General features: G+C 33.7%; 1 protein-coding gene across 1 annotated transcript in view; it reads left to right on the forward strand.

The window, feature by feature from the left end:
• The window catches only part of LOC113513157 (transmembrane protein 94), a 31,711-nt gene continuing 11,065 nt past the window's right edge, over positions 1–20,646 (forward strand). The window contains 17 exon segments of the mRNA XM_052903356.1: positions 1–215; positions 1,181–1,437; positions 1,719–1,826; positions 2,377–2,525; positions 3,746–3,898; positions 5,146–5,354; positions 6,705–6,924; positions 7,621–7,809; positions 7,811–7,825; positions 8,897–9,081; positions 10,335–10,458; positions 11,523–11,657; positions 12,315–12,460; positions 13,356–13,486; positions 15,121–15,197; positions 15,916–16,115; positions 17,996–18,121. Of these exon segments, the coding sequence (XP_052759316.1) occupies positions 112–215; positions 1,181–1,437; positions 1,719–1,826; positions 2,377–2,525; positions 3,746–3,898; positions 5,146–5,354; positions 6,705–6,924; positions 7,621–7,809; positions 7,811–7,825; positions 8,897–9,081; positions 10,335–10,458; positions 11,523–11,657; positions 12,315–12,460; positions 13,356–13,486; positions 15,121–15,197; positions 15,916–16,115; positions 17,996–18,121 (2,528 nt within the window). The 5' untranslated portion in view covers positions 1–111.

The following is a 20,646-nucleotide window of genomic DNA, read 5'->3' on the forward strand; positions in this document are numbered from 1 at the left end:
AATTTAGTCGAACCAGTTCAGTTCGAATTTGTATGTAGCTTTCCTTTAGTACCTACGTAATTATTTGTTTATTTTGCAAACAAAACATGATTAAAACATTATATTAAAGAAATGGACGATAACCAACAGATATTAGGATTTTCCACTAAAACTGCATTAATAAAATTACGCAATGATATGCGTTTTGTGTTAGAAGAACATAAACAGAAAAATCGGTGAGGTTACTTTCTTTAATTTTATTATACTTACTTGTAACTATTCTTCAAACAATAAGTAACTATAATTCGTGTGTTACAATCATTAATAAAAGCCCTTTAATATAATCTATCTCAGTATAGTAATTCCAAGGCATATGTTATCACTTACATATGTAATCCTCAACTTTTGTAGGTATCTGATTATTTTTTTATGGGGTGAAAATTGAAAAGTGAACCTGCCTACGCTATCGGTATACACTGGCGGGGTACCAGTGAGTGATGACGGATGAAAGTGAAGTCAGGTCAGTTGGCCCATCATGGCAAATTCACTTGAAATAAACCACGTTGGTTTCTGTAAGGAACCACGTGGAGGTCGACCTGACAGGGTATATTGCTAACAGCAGGACTGACTTCGCCATTACTAACGGTACCTCTGCCCCTTGGTGTCTGGTTATTATAATCCACATGATCAATTGTATATAACTTGATGTTGCTTTGTTCCTTATACAGTATAGGCCTTAGCGTGGTCCCAGTCGGAGTTCGCTGAGATTTAATAAAGGCGCTGATAGTGTTTATCCTCTATAATTTTTTATGGTTATTATCAAAGGTGGTGGCTTGCTTTTTTTCTCATCGTTAGTCAGGGAAGCCTTCATGCACCATCTACCCACCCATCTTTCATCACCCATCATTGGTACCCAAGGATACTAAGTGGGTTAAGGGCTACTATGATGAGAAGCATAGGCTTCATCGATGCTGTATAAAAATAGTATATATATAAATATGGCTTATATTTTTTCAAGTAAATAATTTTTTTATGCTAAGCTGCTTGACTAATGTGGTAACTAATATCTATAATAGGCAAGAAGAATGTTAATTCTGACCTGCAGCAATGGGGTTATAATGGGCTATTATCTGGATGGAGTTTCTTTTTATATCTTTTGAAATTAATACTGTGAAATAATATTTTTAATTTATGTTTTTAGATTTGCACTCATACGAAATGTGATATCATTTTCATCCGAGAAGGTGCTGTTGTCAGGAGTAGCTTACACTATAACACTATTATTTATAATTTTCCTGATATTAACATATTTAGTAGGTGAATCTGTACAAGCCCATGCATATTTACTATGGGAAGCATTGTATCTGTTTATTATATTGGTTATAAATTTTCTGGTTGCATACAACGAAGAATATCTACATACAAATGAAATACCACATAGAGTTAAAAAAGTTTTGGGTAAGATTTTTGTAAAATAATTTTTTAAATAGTACCTATAAAAATAAGATATACATATGTATGCATGCTTTGTTTTGTTTTTTATACTGAATTATGTTACAAAGAAACTCTTATGGAGCGAGTATGTGTTTGTCCATCTTTTACTGTGCTTTATCCCAGCTGCTACAAATACTGTCAACATGAAATTTTGAAAAAGTTTTAGGTATTGTTAGCCTACATATTTTTTAAAAGAACTAATTGAAAATATTTTTTTAGTATAATATAATGTTTATTTTCCACAGAGACACTAGATGAAGCTATAGAGAAGTCAAAATGGGACCAAGAACATTATCCTCATCTGTGTGCTCCATTCTCACCTTGTGTGACACTCCAGTGGACATATCGAGATGGTAAAACTTAAGAAAATCATTTAAAAAATAATAATCAATTAAATTATAACAAAAAAAAAATGTATTTATGAGACTTGATAACTTTCTTTATAGTCATAAGTGTATTTAGAGGGGGACAGGGTGGACCATGCCCGCTTCAGAATCATCTAGTGGTTGACCTTCAGGAATAAATTTCTGAAAACCGCGTTTAATTTGCTGCAGTATATTTTGCATAATGCTAGAACAAATTTACAGATAAATTTTTTAAAAGCTATTGTTTCCTTTTTCTCTAGTGGTTTTACTAAGAACCCTGATATATTTTTTCTTAAATCTTCCATGCAGAAACAGTATGCTCAGCTATATCTTTAGGCTATGATTACCACTTTCCATCAGGTGAGCCATCAGCTTGCTTTCCATTCTAAGTTACATAAAAAAAATGTACAGACTACATTTTTTTTAGTTACAATATTACTTGTATTATTATAGTTAGATTTAAAATTATTATAATATTTTACTAATTACAAATCCAAATGTAATGAAAAGTTAATTATTTGTTTATTTTTGTACACAGCTGCCATTGTGAATTTACCATGGGCACTTCTGGTAAAAGGTGACATTATTGTGCTACGACCAGGTCAGGAGGTCCCAGGACACTGTCAAGGTCTAGAGCCAGAGGACTCTGAACTTTTCTTTGGACAAATTTTCCAGCCTAGTTCACAGGTTCTTTTCTATTTCTTCTTTTTATTCTTAGAATGAATGAATGAATTTTTATTTACTAAATATTGGTGATTGCCAGTAGCAGATCTTAAAATTCATTTGTTCAGCAATATTTCCCTTACATAGGTTTGAAAATAATATCACCTAGATTTATTTTATTATTATCTTTTTGCCCACTACTTCCTACGCTTGATTTCAACAGTAGGAAAACCAATAAAGTATACACTTCTAGATAGCAAATCAAGATAAAAGTTGTCCGTAAGATATTGCTTTTATCAATATGGCCGCCTTTTGTTACTTTTTTTTTTTGTTTTTTTTTTATTTATTTCGAATTAGGCACACCATACATATTTTACATAAATTAAATAACATTTTTTGTGTAGTATGCTGATATACATATCTATAGCAGTTTCTGTGCATTCTGTACAAACACTCCTTGTATAATTTTCTTTTGTGCGCATTAAAGAGTTCATTGTGTATATATAATATATTGTATGTAACATCTCCCTTTTTATGGGGGTAAAATGTTCAGCCATGCGGGCCTTTAGCCAAGCATGGTTGACTCTAATTTTGTATGAGGACAATGACAGTGACGATGAAAGAAATTTTCTAACAATGCAACAGGTATTGAGGATGTCGGCTTTCTATAATAAATCTATTGTATTGAACGAATTTGTAAGATATCTAAATGTTTCCGAATATTTTTGGGTACGATACCTGTAGGCGATACTACTATGGGGATGGAGTGCGCTTTCCATTGTTTTTTTTTTTTATATTCTATTGTTGTCTGTATATTTGGATAGCTTTTCATTAGTAATTATTATTATTATAAAACATACGCCTCACCTCAGGCTGCAACCGAAGCTTCATTAACCTTTAAAAGCCTGATTTTTTAAATCAAATTAAAAAAATATATAAGTGTATCCTTTACTGTGTTTACTAATGGGGAAAAATAGTAAAAAAAATCAAAACGGTATTTTTATATATTTATTTTGAAAAAAACATTTGGTATAATTTTTGATACTTTAGGCATTACGGTAATCAAAATATTTAAATTTATTTAACAATGAAACAATACAAACCCGGGTATCAAATTTGGAACTTCAGGCATTTAAGGGTTAAAGCATGTCTGGTTGTACATTTGTGCCTTATTAAGAGGCCAAATTCCCTTCTCCCCTTCGGTATGTTATCTTAATTAATGGTTGAACTTATTCTACTTCCAGCAAACGGAGATTTTAACTACACCGAAAATACGCACACCTCATCAAAACAAAGCATATCGTCTGTGCGAGACACCTTATTTGAAAAACTTGAAATTGGCACTGCAACAAGCAACGACTAGACCAGTTACAGTATTTGAGAAACAGAGGTATTTGGTAAGTCGGTCGTTTTATTAAAAATATTTATTCATATAATCTTTTTGTGTAATCATATATTATATGTAATAAGTAAACATGTTTCCACTATATTATTGCATGTCATTCGATTTTTATGTTCATAGCACAATTAAATGAATTTTGCATACCACATTCTGGTAAAGAGTGGGAACAGTACTCAAATATTATGTATTTTACCACTTTTCATGCAGAATAGATTTTTTTTTATACTCCCTTATTCATAAAAACGTCACACTTCATAAACCTATTTTAACTATTGAACTCTTTTGTCTTTTTCTTCTACCCTTAATTCTCGGTATGAATGAAAGTGACAAAACATTGTAATAGTTAAAGTAGGTTTGTGCGAGGGTTTATTTTTTATGAATAATGGGGTTAAAATGTAAAACTTCCGTGTCACAATGTTCATTCACGCTAATATCTGAAGTCGCTTAACTAATTTTAATGAAAACAGTTACTAATTATTCTTTCTTTATTCTTTATTGTACACAAAACATATGGTTAATCACAATTCATTATAAACATAATGTACAAAGGCGAGCTTATATCTATAATAATAAGAGATTTCTTCCAGCAAAACCTTTTTATGTAAATTGTGTTATTTTAAAAATAAAATTAGGCAGTCATACGATCTGCATATATTGTATAAACACATAAGATATGTATACACAAAGAATAATACAAACTACACATTATAAATTACATAAAATACCCTGTAAACATACACATTACCTGATTACCTTCTTTTTAGTTCCCAAAGGTCAGTCAGTCAAGTTTCATTTGATTTTAAACATGAAAAAAGATATTCAGACCAATATTTTATTTCATCAATAATTTCACCACAATGCCTTCTAGGGAATACCCCATGGAGTTCGACGTGTTAGGGTATATATTTAGCAATGGGGCTGTTAGACCCCATTATTTATTTCCTTTAGTTATTGTTTTATGCACTGGCGTATGGTTATTTAGTTTTTCAACTTTAAATACTGTTTTTTTTTCGTAATTCTACCTATATTAGAACTAAATTAGCCGGAACATGTGACTTTATTTCTTAATTTCTATTTTTTCTGTTAGTGATTGTAAATCTTTTGAGAAAATAAATATTTAAAACTGTATCAACAATATCTTTCCCTTCTAAATGCAGGTGTCCTGAAGTAATGCATTTATATTGTGCAATCAATGTCCTTCTATCCAATTAATGTGTAAATTTTCCTTCATTCATATTACAGTGTACAGTAAAAATAATGGAAGGGATAGTGCTGCCACTGGTGATATCCCTGGTGGTGGTGGCGAGCTTTGTGCGCCACGTGTACCACCTGCCGGGCGTCACGCATTGGACCGAGATCTACTTCCTACAGACCATTGCCGCCTCATTGCCGGTACTACAGATTGTCTTCCCCATTGCTTGGGTTACCCTCAACTGCTACGGTATGGCTAGGTAATTAAATATTGTACACATACTTTTGAAGATGGAATGATGCACCTGCCTCTACTAACGGTATATATTGGTAGGGCACCAATGGAGAATAAAATGATGAGACAAGTCAGATCAGTTGGCCGATTGACATATTCAACCAAGTTGTGATCAATCATGGGTGAACCGCGTGGAGGTCGATCTTAGAGGGTTTATTGCTAGCAATGGGGTCTAACAACTGTCCATCTAACACGGTCCGTTACTAACAATCCTGTTCCCCCCCTTCTATTTATGAATTATGGCAAATTTCTTATTACAAGTTTTATAAAAAAAACTACTAAATGTTAAATTTTTTTTATTATTTTTTGTTCTCTATACAGGTTAAAATTCTTTGAAGCTAATGTTTTAACCAAAGAAACATAACTAGAAACACAACACAAAAATTTTATCGTTCCTAAAATTATTACAGCAAATTCTGCTGTTGAGTTAGGATGGGAGATCCAAATTTTGTTATTTTTGTATCATGGATTTTTTTTCGATATGCTCTACTTATAATATTAGATATTTTTTTTATACAATTTAGAATGGCAAACAAGCTGACGACCCACCTGATGGAAAGTGATAACCGTTGTCTATAGACATGAGCAGTACCATGGACATAACAGAGTATACTGTTTCGCCCATGATACCCTCCATGCGTTGCCATTCCTGAGGACTCAGGTGTTATTCCTCTGTACCCTGTAAATTCACGGGATATATTGGGAAAATCCTTAGTTTTATGTATCTCTAACGATTTTACCTTTTATAATAAAGCGATTACCATTTAATGACAGATAACCTCTTTAAATCCTAAGTTATTTCGTCATTTTTTACTTTTTATACAGGAACTCAGAATTGGAATTCAGATGGAGTAGATTAGGTTATCGCCTAATTTAGTATACACACATCTAGTACGTAAAAAATATTAATATAGATACGACATTTATATTATTTCATTAAACTTAAAATATTTTTTATATTTTTTTTAATGAGTGATAATGGTATGGTAACCCCGTCTGCGTTATTGGTATACGGTGGCGGGGCACCAGTGTGGGATTATAGGTGAGAATGAAAAGGCAGGTCAGTTAGCCCATCCTGACGAATTCAACTAGAATTAGCCACGACGGTTTCCAGGGGGAACCACGTGGAGGTCGACCTGGCAGGGTATATTGCTAGTAATGGGGCTATTTGATCCCAATACTAACAATCCCTTTCCCCCCTATTTTTTATATTAAGCATAGTTACTACTATACTGTTATAACATTTATTTTGTACGATTCTACCGCTCAATACACAACAAAAAAAAAATCTGATGGTTAATAATTTTATCTGCAGGTTTAAACTTCTATCCGAAACACGTCAAAAATACATACGTCCTAAGTCATGTTCGATATCGGAGGATGCCAGCGACCCGCTCATTCAAGCGCTCAGTGAATCCAATTTGAAACCAGAGAGCCTCAAATCCTTGGGAAAAACATTTTTTAACACACTCACTGGTAAAGAAAATATGGTGTCGAGGACTGCTAATATCGTCCATGTCTTAGGATCGTTATCGGTAACGTTGCACCTTATTTGATTTCTCTTAATATTAGTTTGTTTTTTGGCATAATATGTTGATATACACACAAATAAGTGTACAGGTTTAAATGAACTAAGAGTAGGCACTAGGCGAAATATGTTTAACAGTAAGACCATGTCCTAGATTTAGACATATATTATTTTTTTATTCTAATTGAAACAAGCAAAGCCGTAAGATACAGCTAAGGACTAATACTTTTTCCCTGTCATTTAAAAATATGTACCTGTATGTCATTTAAGAAATTGTAACCTATATAGCTGTAAATTTTATTATGTTGTCATTTTGTGAGAGAAATAAATAAATAAATATAATATATTATTTTTTTATGTCTCGGACATGCAATCCATGTCGCGGGCTAAGCTTGTCAATAATATTAATAAAGATTTTACTTAATATAAAGAGGAAAAATTTAATTTTTTATTTGTAATGAATAAACACAAAAACTACTTAACCGATTTTTTTAAAAGCCTTTCACTTAATAGATAATGAAACACGTTTACAGAAAGTGACATGGGGTTGTATTATATTGTAATTGTTTGTATTTATAATGAATTTACTATTGTAATCTTATGGAGGAAACAATAAAAAATATCTATCTATATTTAAAAAAAATATATTTGAATCCAGGTGAGTCACTAGTTTCAAATAATATGATTAATGTTTTTGTTGTAGGCTCTTTGTTGCATCGACAAAAAAGGCATATTGTCGTGGCCAAATCCGACAGCTGAGAAGGTATTTTTTCTCCGTAACACGAATTCTTCTTCCAACAATTCGAGCAATACAAGTTTGGTAGATTCAATGGGTCACCAGAGTCAGACGACGCTTAATCAGCCAACAGAGAACAAACAACCTTCTGATCCTTTCCACTATCGTTGAGGTAAGTAAAAAATAATAATAACAAACAAGAGTACATATTTTTTAATGTATATTATAGTTCTCAACGTAAACGGTTTATAACTAATTGGTAAAAAACAACAGGGTGTGATATATGTAACTAAAAAATTATGTATGAACAGATTTTTATTATCATACTTAATAAATACATAGAAAACATTATATTTTAAAATGGTTTGAAAAATGGAAGATATTCTTAATTTAACCGTATTTTTTTCGTTTATGTTTTGCGATAAATAATCAATTCTGAGTCGATTTTTTAATGGGACACAATCATAAATTATTTTTACATATAGATGACTCGGGGAATTTTAGTGTAAAGTCTCATGTACCCTACATGATCTCATGATCATGATCTCAATAAAAAATTATTTTGTATTAACGCGGACTCCCATGCAAAGCATTTTTGCCGATCTTCCCTAGTTACCGTACAAATGTTTCGTCAAAAACAGGCCAACTTTTTTATCAGAATAATATAATAGGGTTACCATAATGTAAAATTTTGGTTAAAAAAAATAAATTGTTGAAATTCATTCAACTAAAACCTTAACTGATTAAAGTGACCTGTGTTTTGCATTCGATACTCTATCTACGTAATCAAAAACAAAATTGACACGCGGATGCCCAAACGGATGCTGGACGCGAGCATATTAGGATATTATATCAAAGTAAATTTTCTTTAAGTACACAAAGCGCTTAAAAATCTTATTTTTTTTTTATTCAACTTGTTGTGAACGTTTATATAATATATTGAGAAGAAATTTAACAGATACTACGTACTGGGTAACCGGTGTTAGTAAATTGTGTCGTCGCGGATCATCGGCGACCGAATATCGGCCTAGTGTGGCGCTAGCGTAAATATATCTGTAATGTAATGCAAATTGGACTCTTTTTTTCTGCGCTTAGCCGTTTGGGCCGTTGTGCGTATGAGTCGTGGCTAGTACAGTCAGCCCAGCTCCACCCAGAAGCACAGAAGCTTCCTTGAATCTTCACATGCCTCACGGAGCGTCCTCACTGTTTAAGTACACCTGTATGTGTGTCACTGTGTGAACAGGTGCTGGACCTGACGCACGACCAGAACGCGCCGTTCTGCGTCGAGTTCGACGACCAGCGGTGGCGGCAGCACCTGGCGCGGCTCAAGCCGCTGGGGCTGGCGGCGCTGCTTAACACGTGCGCGCCCGCACCGCGGCACACGTACGCACACTTCTGCGCACACCTCACCGCCGAGGCACTGCACAGGTACGCTGGCTCCTTTTTTAATGGATAAAAATTAAATGGTAACCTCCCTTATTTATTTATTTAAAGGAACACCAACAGCAAATTGCATTATAACACATATAACAAACATTAAATATAATACAATATTAATACACATGCCTATTAAAGGTATTCGCAGCATTCACTTTAACATAATTATACAGTACGAAGAAATGAAGCAACAATTATAATGAATTTAATAACACTAGACTATTGGTATACGCTGGCAAGACACTAGTGACAGATTATAAATGAGGATGAATGCAGGTCAGTTAGCACATTGTGACGAATTCATCAAGAAATAATCACGATGATTATAAGAAGGTTTCCGCGATAAGGGTATCATCATCTTCCTACCCTTATCCTACCCCAATCATTTGGGGTCGGCGTAATATGATTTTATCCATATTACAAAAAGATTTGGTTTTTAGTTTTACGACCGGCCACTTGCCTGACGTCAACCCTCTTTGGGATAGGGATACCCGCGATAAGGGTATATTGTTTGCAATTATATTTTAATCCCGTTTATTTTCAATCTCTTCTTTCTCGTGCTAAATGCTTCGTTGAAAATAGGTCAACTTTCTTATCTATGTGTGCGTGAATAGAGATACCATAATATACAGTTATTACTCAGTAAGTAGGAAAATAATATATTGGAGTGTTAAGTTGAAAAATAAAAACTTCAAATCTTACGAACATATTTGAAATAACAGGATAAATAGTGCATGCTTATTTTTACTTATAACGTTGATTTATATCTTAGTTTAGACTTAAAATATGTATTTGTTTTAAAACGATATTAATTTGTAATCAGTATGTAAATACATACGTATATTTATTATATCAGATTATAATTCCCAATTTAATTTTAAAAATCGATCTGATTACTTGCAACATTGAAAAAATGGCGCGATTTGTTTTGGTTTAAAAAATTATAATACTAAATTTGCATGCCTTTAGATAAGGCGGAATGTGTAAATATTTAAGACCATTATTATAACCACATTTCTAGCAAATAAATAAATTATTATTATTATTATTATGTATTAAAATTCACTCAGCTAAAGTGATGTTTGGCCTATTTTGGACACTAGATGTTCTAGTCGTCACTCGTCACACGTCACAAAAATCATTCGTCACAAATATAGCCATCCATTTCGATTAACATATTATGAATCTATATATTATCCTTATTGTAAAGCTCTGTTATGCTTGAACCGTGCGTCTCCTCACAGCGAAGACTTGGTGCCTGTGACAAATCGACGGTGCCTCTGCGAACTGGCAAAGCAGATCGGATTCACTGACACAGTTACCGACTCCTATACTGTACAAGAATGTCTGCCGATATTTAGAAGACTGGTAATATTATAATTTAATATTTAATCAATTGCATTCATTTTAGTGTTTTTTTTTATGGTTGAAAATGGAATGGCAACCCCGCCTGCGCTAACGGTATATACTGGCGGGGTACCAGTGAAGGGTGATCGATGAAAATGAAAACAGGCCAGTTAGCCCATCATGACGAATTCATCAAGAATTAACCATGATAGTTTCCAGGGGAAACCGCGTGGAGGTCGACCTGGTTAGGTATCTTGCTAGCAATGGGATTCTTAGTGTCCATTAGTAGCAATTCCTTTCTCCCCTTCATTTTGGTGTTAATATATTAAAATGAATAAAGCTATATTTTTTATATTATGTCAAACAAACAACCTGTAACAACAGCGCGATTTTCCGACTCTTTAGAAACCTTATTATGCCATTTTTGAAGAACTCCATTCTGTAGTCTCTAGAAAGAACATCGGCAGGAAGATCATTCCACAACCTGAGCGTTCGCGGGAGGAAAACTTTGTACAAAAGTCGATTGCTTGGGTACCTCTGTCCCATTTGTGTTTCAACCGTGAAGCAGTTGTGTTTGCATAGCTGTTTTTCGGTTTGAAGGGTGGGATATGGCGTGAATTTACAGGGTACAGAAGAATAACACCTGAGTCCTCAGGAATGGCAACGCATTGGGGGGTATCATGGGCGAAACAGTATGTGTGTGTACTGTTATGTCCATGATACTGTTCATGTCTATAGGCGAAGGTTACCATTTTCCATCAGGTGGGCCGTCAGCTTGTTTGCCATTCTAAGTTGTATAAAAAAAGAAGTTTCTCTGAAACTGCACGGTGCGTTACTATTGGGTGTGAGCATAAATTTCCTTCGGATGACGAGCGGTGTAATGATAAACGGTGGCTGTAACCAGCACATCGAAGAGTAAAGTAAAAAATGTTTTTAAAAACAATACAAACATATTGAACAAGCAATTTACGTAGAAAGAAGTATATAATCGTTTTTATGTGATATATACAAAAAAAAATAAAAACTAACAGCAAATATCTTGCAATTTTCGACTATCGCAAACTTATTGCTAACGTTATTTTTAGCAAGCGGAGACGATCCGCCGCGAGACGCGATTTGTTCGGTCGCTACAGCTGAGCACGCGCGTGAAGGTTCCGCTACCGCACATGCTTTCCGTGCTAGTGCGTGACCCGCGACATCAGCTGCAAATGCTCTCGCAGGTACGTTTTTTTTTTCTTTAATAGGTTATTATGGAATGGTAACCCCGCCTGCTCTAACGGTAAGGTTAAGTGATTTATATAAGTGATATAAAAATGGGTGATGACCTTTTATTAGATTAGACATAGCTAGTATTCTATAAGCTTAGATGCTTTAAACTTATAGAATACTAGCTATGTTTTATGGATTTACCCGCGTGAATCAGTATATGAAGTATCCTATGTTCTAAGTTAGGATATAAACTATCCGTGTATTAAATTTTATTCAACTCCATCCTCCCCATTACATTATATTTGTTTATAATTTATAATAATTTAAATACAATTTCCATTATTTATATTATATTATTATTCATATTGTTAATATCTTTACTCATATAATGACATTTAATAATTTAATTATATTTTAATGTTTGTCAAACACAAGGCATGCTGTGGTCGCCTATAAATGTAAGAACAGTAAGATCTAATCTACCAGTGTATTGTATTAAAATGTTTAGCTGTATCTTATGTTGGTAATTCTATAAATAAATAAATAAGTAGTTTTTGCGTGAAAGAGTAACAAACATTCATCTGTCTATCATTACAAATCTTCAAATTTATTATATTAAAGTCTTAATATTTATTAGGATTTAAAATCTTAATAATATTATGTAACAGGGTACTGCAGATATTATATTGGACGCGTGTGTGGACTACTGGAACGGACAAGATCTCACTCCCATATCGCCGTCCGACCGCAAGAAGATCATAGATTTCTACCAAAGGAACTCGCTCACAGCGTACTGCACAGCCTTCGCTTACAAGTTAGTTTTATTATTTGTAATATCACGATACTTTATAATTTTTGATTTTTAAGGGTTTTCACTGTGATCCCGGCATAGACCATCTCTTATTTTCCCGTGGGTGTCGTAAGAGGTAATTAAAAGAAGTTAAACGTCGAGGAATGGGCAGCAGCATCCCTCCTAAAACATATTCAAGGTCTAACTGTGGTTGCCAACCCGCCTGTCAAGTGTGGCAACGTCTAGCAATACTCCCCTTATGAGGAAGCTTATGTTCAGCAGTGTACAGTTAACGGCTGAATAATGATGTTTTTTTTCCAAAACTATTTTTATACCAGCATGATTAATAATTAAAATTTATTTATAATAATAAATTCGCAATTCATATTAATAAAATATTTAAAAAAAAGTATTTGTAACGTTTTATTTTTGATTTTTTAATAATTCACGATATTGTCGCGACTATTATTTTTGTTATGAAATATTATAATTTTTTTTTTTTTTTTATTTTCATTCAAAATTCTATCTTATTCATACATGGGTTTTGTATTTAAATATCTAACGTCTTTAAAATTAATAAATATTTAAAAAAAAGACTTTATACGTAGACCTTAAAAATTTAAGAATTATGTCGGTAGTGCGTGAGTCATGTAAATTAAAATATGTGATATGCGCGTGACCGGCAGTTTTGATGAAATTGCGACTTTTTTATTTTTTTATTTATACATTTTAGAATGGCAAACAAGCTGACGGCCCACCTGATGGAAAGTGATAACCGTCACTTATAGACATGAGCAATACCATGGACATAACAGAGTATACTGTTTCGCCCATGATACCCCCCATGCGTTGCTATTCCTGAGGACTCGGGTGTTATTCCTCCGTACCCAGTAAATTCACGCCACGCGTTGTTCGGTAGGCCCCTGACGCGCAGCATCACACCGTCGCTGGCGGCCCAGTACCTGGAGCTGCCGATGGACAGCCGGCGGCTGTACGCGCCGCTCTCGCAGCAGTGGACCGACGAGCCCCCGCCGCACTTCCACTCCACCGGTAGCGTACACCCTCACCTTTAGTATACCGTAACGCCTACTAGCAGCCTTGCCTATTGTGGTATAACTACTCCTACCTTCATAGGCTCACTATTTATACATATAATAAAAGTGTAAAAAACGCTAAAAACCGATTCAGGGGGATGTTAGAAATGAAGTAGAACACATCCAAAATTATATCATCTTATAGGAATGAAACAATCACCAAATTGTATGTATTGTGACAAAGTAGAAGACATTCTACATTTGCTGGTGGAATGTGGCCGGAATTGTAACATGAAACAACAGATTCTGGGCGATATGCCATTATATAACGGTAATGTCAATTTAATACTGGGTCAACCTGGCAGTCGCAATGCAAGACGGCTATATCTGTGGGTAAAGGTGTCCCTGACAGACTGGCTTTCAGACAATCCCCATGAGGCTGGCATAGTCACTCCAATGTACTAAAGCCTCAACAAAAATTTGAATAAAAAAAAACACATTCAGGTTTTTTAAAATATTTTGTTTTTCTGTTTGTCTATTTGTAGGGGCTAATTTACGAAACTGTTGGACCGATTTAAATGAATTTTTGCATAATGGTACTTTGATTTAATGATCTACAATCTCTACTGTTCTGTTTTACTATTAGGCTATTATTACAACACCTACTATCTAGCCCTTGAATGGTGACAGCTCAGCTTATTACAAAATCGAGTACTAGTAGAGATTTACGTCTGTTTTGGAGAGACCGGGAAGGGAGGGAGGTATTTATGATTATTTACCATGGGGTGATGGCATTTTTATTAAAAAAAAAAAACGCTTTTAGAACCGAATATGTTTTTGCAAAGCATCTGATTATTGAAACATTGATGCTATCAGTACAGTTTAATTATTTAATTATCAACATCGCAACATTGTATTTATTTATGTCGGCTTTTTACGTATAGACGTTTTAAATTTGGGGATGCCCGATTAAGCATCAGGCTCCAATTAAATTCAAAACTAATCAAACATATATATATATATATATATACATATATATATATATATATATATATATATATATATATATATATATATATATATACAAAACATACATTAACAACAATAAGTTAATAACAATGTTAGCAAAGGCGAACTTATCTCTAAAAGAGATTTCTTCCAGTCAACCTAACGCAGTGGCATAGGAAGTAGTGAGTGGGCAGTAGTAGTGCAAGACAGAAATTTAAATAAATATTTACATAAACTATTATTACATAAAACATCCCCGAGATTAAAACGTGAGTAAAGCTCATGGAAGTTATTATTCAACAATAACATCTTAATAGTTCATACAGCTAGACCTAATGTATATACATTGGGGGGAAAGGGATTGTTAGTAATGGAGACTGAGAATCCCATTGCTAGCAATATACCCAATCAGGTCGACCTCCTCCGGTTTCCCCTGGGAACTATCATGGTTAATTCCTGATGAATTCATCATGATGGGCTAACTGGCCTGTTTACATTCTCATCTATCTCATCTTCACCGGTGCCTCGCGAGCGTATCCCGTTAGCGCAGGCGGGGTTACTATACCATTTTGACCCATCAAAAAAAATGTATATACATTATTAGGTTCATATAAAATAGTCTTAATTTTTAATTTATTACAGATTCATTGCTATTGACTGATGTGACAGAAGAAGATGTCAATGACACCGAAGGATACTTCGACATGCAGTGTGACCAAGTATGTTCGTATATTCTATTGGATATCTCTAAATACATGAATTAAAATCTTTTTTATAGAATTATTGTTTAATAATAGTAAATTTTGTCTGAGAGTAGCCTAAGCCCGTCAGGTACAATGGGATACATTCTGGAATATACATAGTATTCTTCATGTCTATTGGAGACAGTTGCCACTTATTAACAGATGATCCTTAACATAGAAAACTAGTAATTATATTATTATATTTTTTATCTTATATAAAAATTGTGCTGGCAATAAAGTATGGGAGAGGAGAGGGAGACTTTGTACAAACGTCGATTGTTTGGGTACCTCTGTCCCTTTCGTATTTCAACCATGAAGCAGCTGTGTTTGCATGACTATGTTTCGGTTTGAAGGGTGGGATATGGCGTGAATTTACTGGGTACAGAGGAATAATACCTGAGTCCTCAGAAATTGCAACGCATGGGGGGGGGGTATCATGGGCGAAACAGTATACTCTGTTATGTCCATGGTACTGCTCATGTCTATAGGCGACGGTTACCACTTTCCATCAGGTGGGCCGTCAGCTTGTTTGCTATACTAAGTTGTATAAAAAAAAAATGCTATCCATTTGATGCTAAGCAACAACTACAGCTGACAAAGGCATACAATACTAGATGTATCACTTGGGCATTTCCAACTTTATATATTGTATAACCGACTTTAATTCAGAACAAAATTTTGATATTTCTTTCAGATATTTATAGGAATGGTAACAATGCAGTACCAGGCGCAAAGCGACATGGTAGAGTTGATTGAACGATTAGAGCGCGCCTGCATTCGCTTTGTTCACTTCAGCAAGGAGAACGAACTACGCTCGCGGGTATTTAGCGAGAAGATGGGGTTAGAGTCCGGCTGGAATTGCCATATCTCGCTCATGAACGATGAGAATGCCAGGTAAATAGTAATTAATTTTAGTATTTTAAATTTGGAATCAGTTTCTTCTCTATAATTGTGATTTATTAATAGACGAGCCATATAATACTCTAATCCTAGTAAATAAAATACTATATGACTCGCCCGATAGATTAATTTATATTCTATGACCGCAAAAACAGCTTTACATATATATAAAATAAAGTGATTTAAAATCAAAAACACATTACTATAAATATGACCTCCAAAGATTCAATCCTCTATCTCGACCCCACCACTAAGTGTGAACGAGATAGAAGATAACTCATCCTCATTTATCTTCTTTTTGTATCAGTAAATCTGGTTTAAGCAAGCAAGAGTAAACAAGCTTCAGCGGTAATTCAAACGGTTTTAGTGTTAAAAGACTTGTTTTGTTTGACAGTTTGTTTTGTTTGGGTGTTCTGAATCCGATTTTGATTCACGGATTCAGACGAAGACTAATAAATATTTTTTATATGACATTTGCTTGAAGAAAATTAACATTTTATGATATAATTAACAAAGTCATTCATCATCAGCAAATAATCGAGTGCTGTACATATGAATACGCGCACACAGTTATCGTTACATTACCCACACATGAAACCTGTTGTTTTAATTTCAATATTTATTGGTAATTCGATGTGTTTAACTTCTGAGTGTTATATAGTTTACATGTTAGTTTTATAAATGAAACGCAAACATAATGATAATTTTAATAAGTTTTAAAATAATAATAATTTAATTTATATCAGTAATTATAAACTTTACATCTCGATTCATGAACTTAATTCACGAACAGAATATATAAATATTACATTTTATTTGCGTTTCAATTATATATGAATTTTCAAATAGACATTATATTTTTCCACTTCTTAGGGTTTAGGGAAGAGTTTGGGTTTCTATTCAAATTAAGGGTACAGTGATCATCGACTTAATATTGTCACTAACGAGGTTTTAGCCGCTGGCTAATTTGGTGGTCGACAGTCGTGGTAAATTAAAATGATATTGTTCCATTTTTAAATGACCTAATAAAAAAGCTATTTTATGAAAATTAAAAAAGGAATTTGAAAATTATTTACAAATTAACGAACAAATTCGGTTATTACACAGTTTATTGTTACGAACAAGGAATCACATAGTTCTTAGATTTGTTGTAGGTACAGTTCCATGCATTTCAAATGAGCTGCCATTTTTACTTTTTTTTTTTTAATATCTAATGGCCAGACAAATGTGAACATTGGCGTATAAATTGTCTTTATGTAGCTTCACTATTGGATTTCTATAATCTAAATTATAGAAATATATAATCTCAAATTTTAAATATTGTCAAATTTTAACTGTGTTTTTCTTTATCCCAAATGCTACGTGTTTACGAAATTTGATAACGATTGATTGAGATGTTAAATGTTAAGAGGTAACAAACAAACACACTTTCATATTTATACTACTAGCCGCCTGCTGCGACTTCAACGGTGTGAATTAATATATAAAGTATTCTATATGTTGAGTTAGGATATTGACTATTCGATCACTAAATTTCATTCAAATCCATTTATTAATTTTTGCTTAAAACAATAACAAATATATCCATCCACACATATATCCTTACGAACTTTAATTGCAAACATTTATTAATAGCACTAGCTGTTACCCACGACTTCGTTCGCGTGCCCTGGATATGTTCACTGACCGGGATAAAAAGTCTATTTTCTTCATCCCATATAGTACGTGTATGAAATTTCATAGTCATTGGTTAAGCCATTAAGGCGCCAACAGGAAACAACTTTCACATTTATAATATTGATGAAGGTAGTAGGATTATTTGTTATAATGTGCCCCGACTGTCGACTGCCACTGAAGGCCCGTGTTGTCGACAGCAAGAGTGGTTCGCCGCTGTCGTCGCAAAACCTTCCGAATGCGGGCAAGGAGCGCGCTAACACGGCCTCGCGACTCACTAGAAACATCGATAAATATGAAACGCCTACGCTCGGCTTTTACTATAGGTTTGTCTCTATCGCCCTCTCGCTTTTCACTTACGACACGCTCACACTTACTTCGGCAATCGGAGATATAAAGTCAAAGGTTCGTGCATGAGTCTACCGAGGGTCTTTCGGTATTAACGAATGTGGCAACGTCGCAATTAACTGTCAAATTTCAAAAAGTAATGAACGTTTTTTAATATTTCTGATCGATTATTTAAAAAGTGCTCTTATAATAAACTAGGATATGAATCATGCAATCATATTTTTATTAAGCTGTCACTATTTTGATTTTGATGGCAAAAACTTATCCTTTAAATATGAAGTAAGTACAAAGTTTTTAATGATTTATATGCAACGTATTATAGAATTGACGTTTTAGTTCGGTAGCAGAGCACTTTTTAAATAATCACTCAGAAACATTGTAAAATGTTAAATTGTTTTTAAAAATTGACAGATAATTGCGACGTTGCCACACTTCGGTGCGCAAATGTTATGAACTCTCTTAACCCTTGGCGGTCAAACTTCGGTCCCGTGACATAACGTACATACTGGGGTACTTTTTACCCCATTCAAAAGTCGGACTGGAAATTCTTATATACAATATTAGAATTTCCATAACGAATTAGATCTTTATAAAATTCATAGACATTCTATAACATATTCCAAGTTTTTAAAACTTTAAATTGCATTGGTTTTTGCCTGTAGTAAATATTTACCTCATTCGGTCGCTAAGGGTTAAACTTGACGCGATTTTTTTTTTTAATTTTCATAATTAAAATTTTACATTTTTAATTTATTTATGTTCCATAATTATAAAATTACATTTCAAAGTCTATGAATACTTTGACGTATATTTCTGATTTCCAATGTATTGGCACTGCATGGTTTAAAAACAATTTTTAGTCATGTAATTCATTGTCATTTTCATTGTTTGCATGCATTCATTTGATGTGCTACTAAAACCACACATTATCAAGAGCATTTAACACTGGTGGCGGATTCCATATGCTTTCTGCACGAATCAAACATCATCCCTTCCCAAGAGTATTTTTTTTCCCCTCCAAAAAGACAGATTGATGAAAGCTTCAAGGAATAAAATCAGATAATTTGTATAGTGTATTTTAATATATATTTGAGACGTCATCAAGGTAGTTAATTTTAAACTTTCACGTTGTTTACACATATTTTAAATACACAATCGGAACTTAACGCGATGTAAAAGCCTTTACAAGTAGATAATACCATATAATAAAATATATTAGTAGTGTCGTGACCATGACGTGATGCAATCCACGTCGAAACGTCAACAATATAGAAGCAAGGCCTCTAGACAAGTGGCAAGCGAATTCTTCGATGGAATCAAAATCGCTAGCGAGTCCGTGAATTGGAATGAGACATCCGACATTGCTGTCTCATTCTATCTCACAGACTCACTAGCGATGTCGATTCCATCGATGAATTCGTTTGCCACTTGTCTAGGGGCCTGGTATGTAAGCTTTATTTACCTGTAAAAGCTTCTACATCGCGTTGAGTCCTGGTTGTGTATTTAAAATATCATCAAGGTAATATATTTGCACGTCATTTGGTTGACTTTTATTTTTATATAGTAAAAAACAATACAAAGACTGACGGAATATCTGATGGTAATTGTTAACGCCGCCTTTATAGATAGCACAATGAATTTTTTTTATACAACTTAGAATGGCAAACAAGCTGATGGTCCACCTGATGGAAAGTGGTAACCGTCGCCTATAGACATGAGCAGTACCATGGACATAACAGAGTATACTGTTTCGCCCATGATACCCTCCATGCGTTGCCATTACTGAGGACTCAGGTGTAATTACTCCGTACCCAGTAAATTCACGCTATATCCCACCCTTCAAACCGAAACAGCTATGCAAACACAATTGCTTTACGGTTGAAACACGAATGGAACAGAGGTACCCAAGCAATCGACTTTTGTACAAAGTCTCCCTCTAGTAAATTTATATTTGTATGTTGTCTATATAAATATATTTTGATTAACTGTGCAAAAAATAATTGCAGTTGTAAAATTAATATTATCTATTCAATTTAATTCTTTTATTTATTAACACAATATCGTCTTAAATTGTAATAAATATCCCAAACATGTCTTGCCGTTTCCGGCGTATAAATTCGTAGTTAATTTATTATTTTTATACATCAAATCCCATAAATATTAAATATTACATTGCAAAAATAAAATAAAATTATCTCATACTTCTTTTGTCATTTAAATATTCCTTCGTCAAATAGTAAAATTTATTTAATAAAAAGTTATGTAGATTATTCTTAAATTGATTAATTACTTTTTAAACTGTTAAAATTGCTCTACAAATCTGAATATTATTGTTCCCGTTAAGATAGCTTTAAGTATTACAAAATTGAACGGCCTCTGCATTCATTATACTTAAGCTTTTATTATGTATCCGTTTGCACGACTATCTGCTTGGCCCGCTTTGGATTTACAGACCGTGCATGCTGTGTTCGAGAGCAAAGAAATGGAACCACTCGTGTTGTAT

The sequence above is a fragment of the Galleria mellonella genome, unplaced genomic scaffold (genome assembly GCF_026898425.1).
Source record: "Galleria mellonella isolate WM207_F2 unplaced genomic scaffold, CSIRO_AGI_GalMel_v1 utg139, whole genome shotgun sequence".
Lineage (NCBI taxonomy): Eukaryota > Metazoa > Arthropoda > Insecta > Lepidoptera > Pyralidae > Galleria > Galleria mellonella.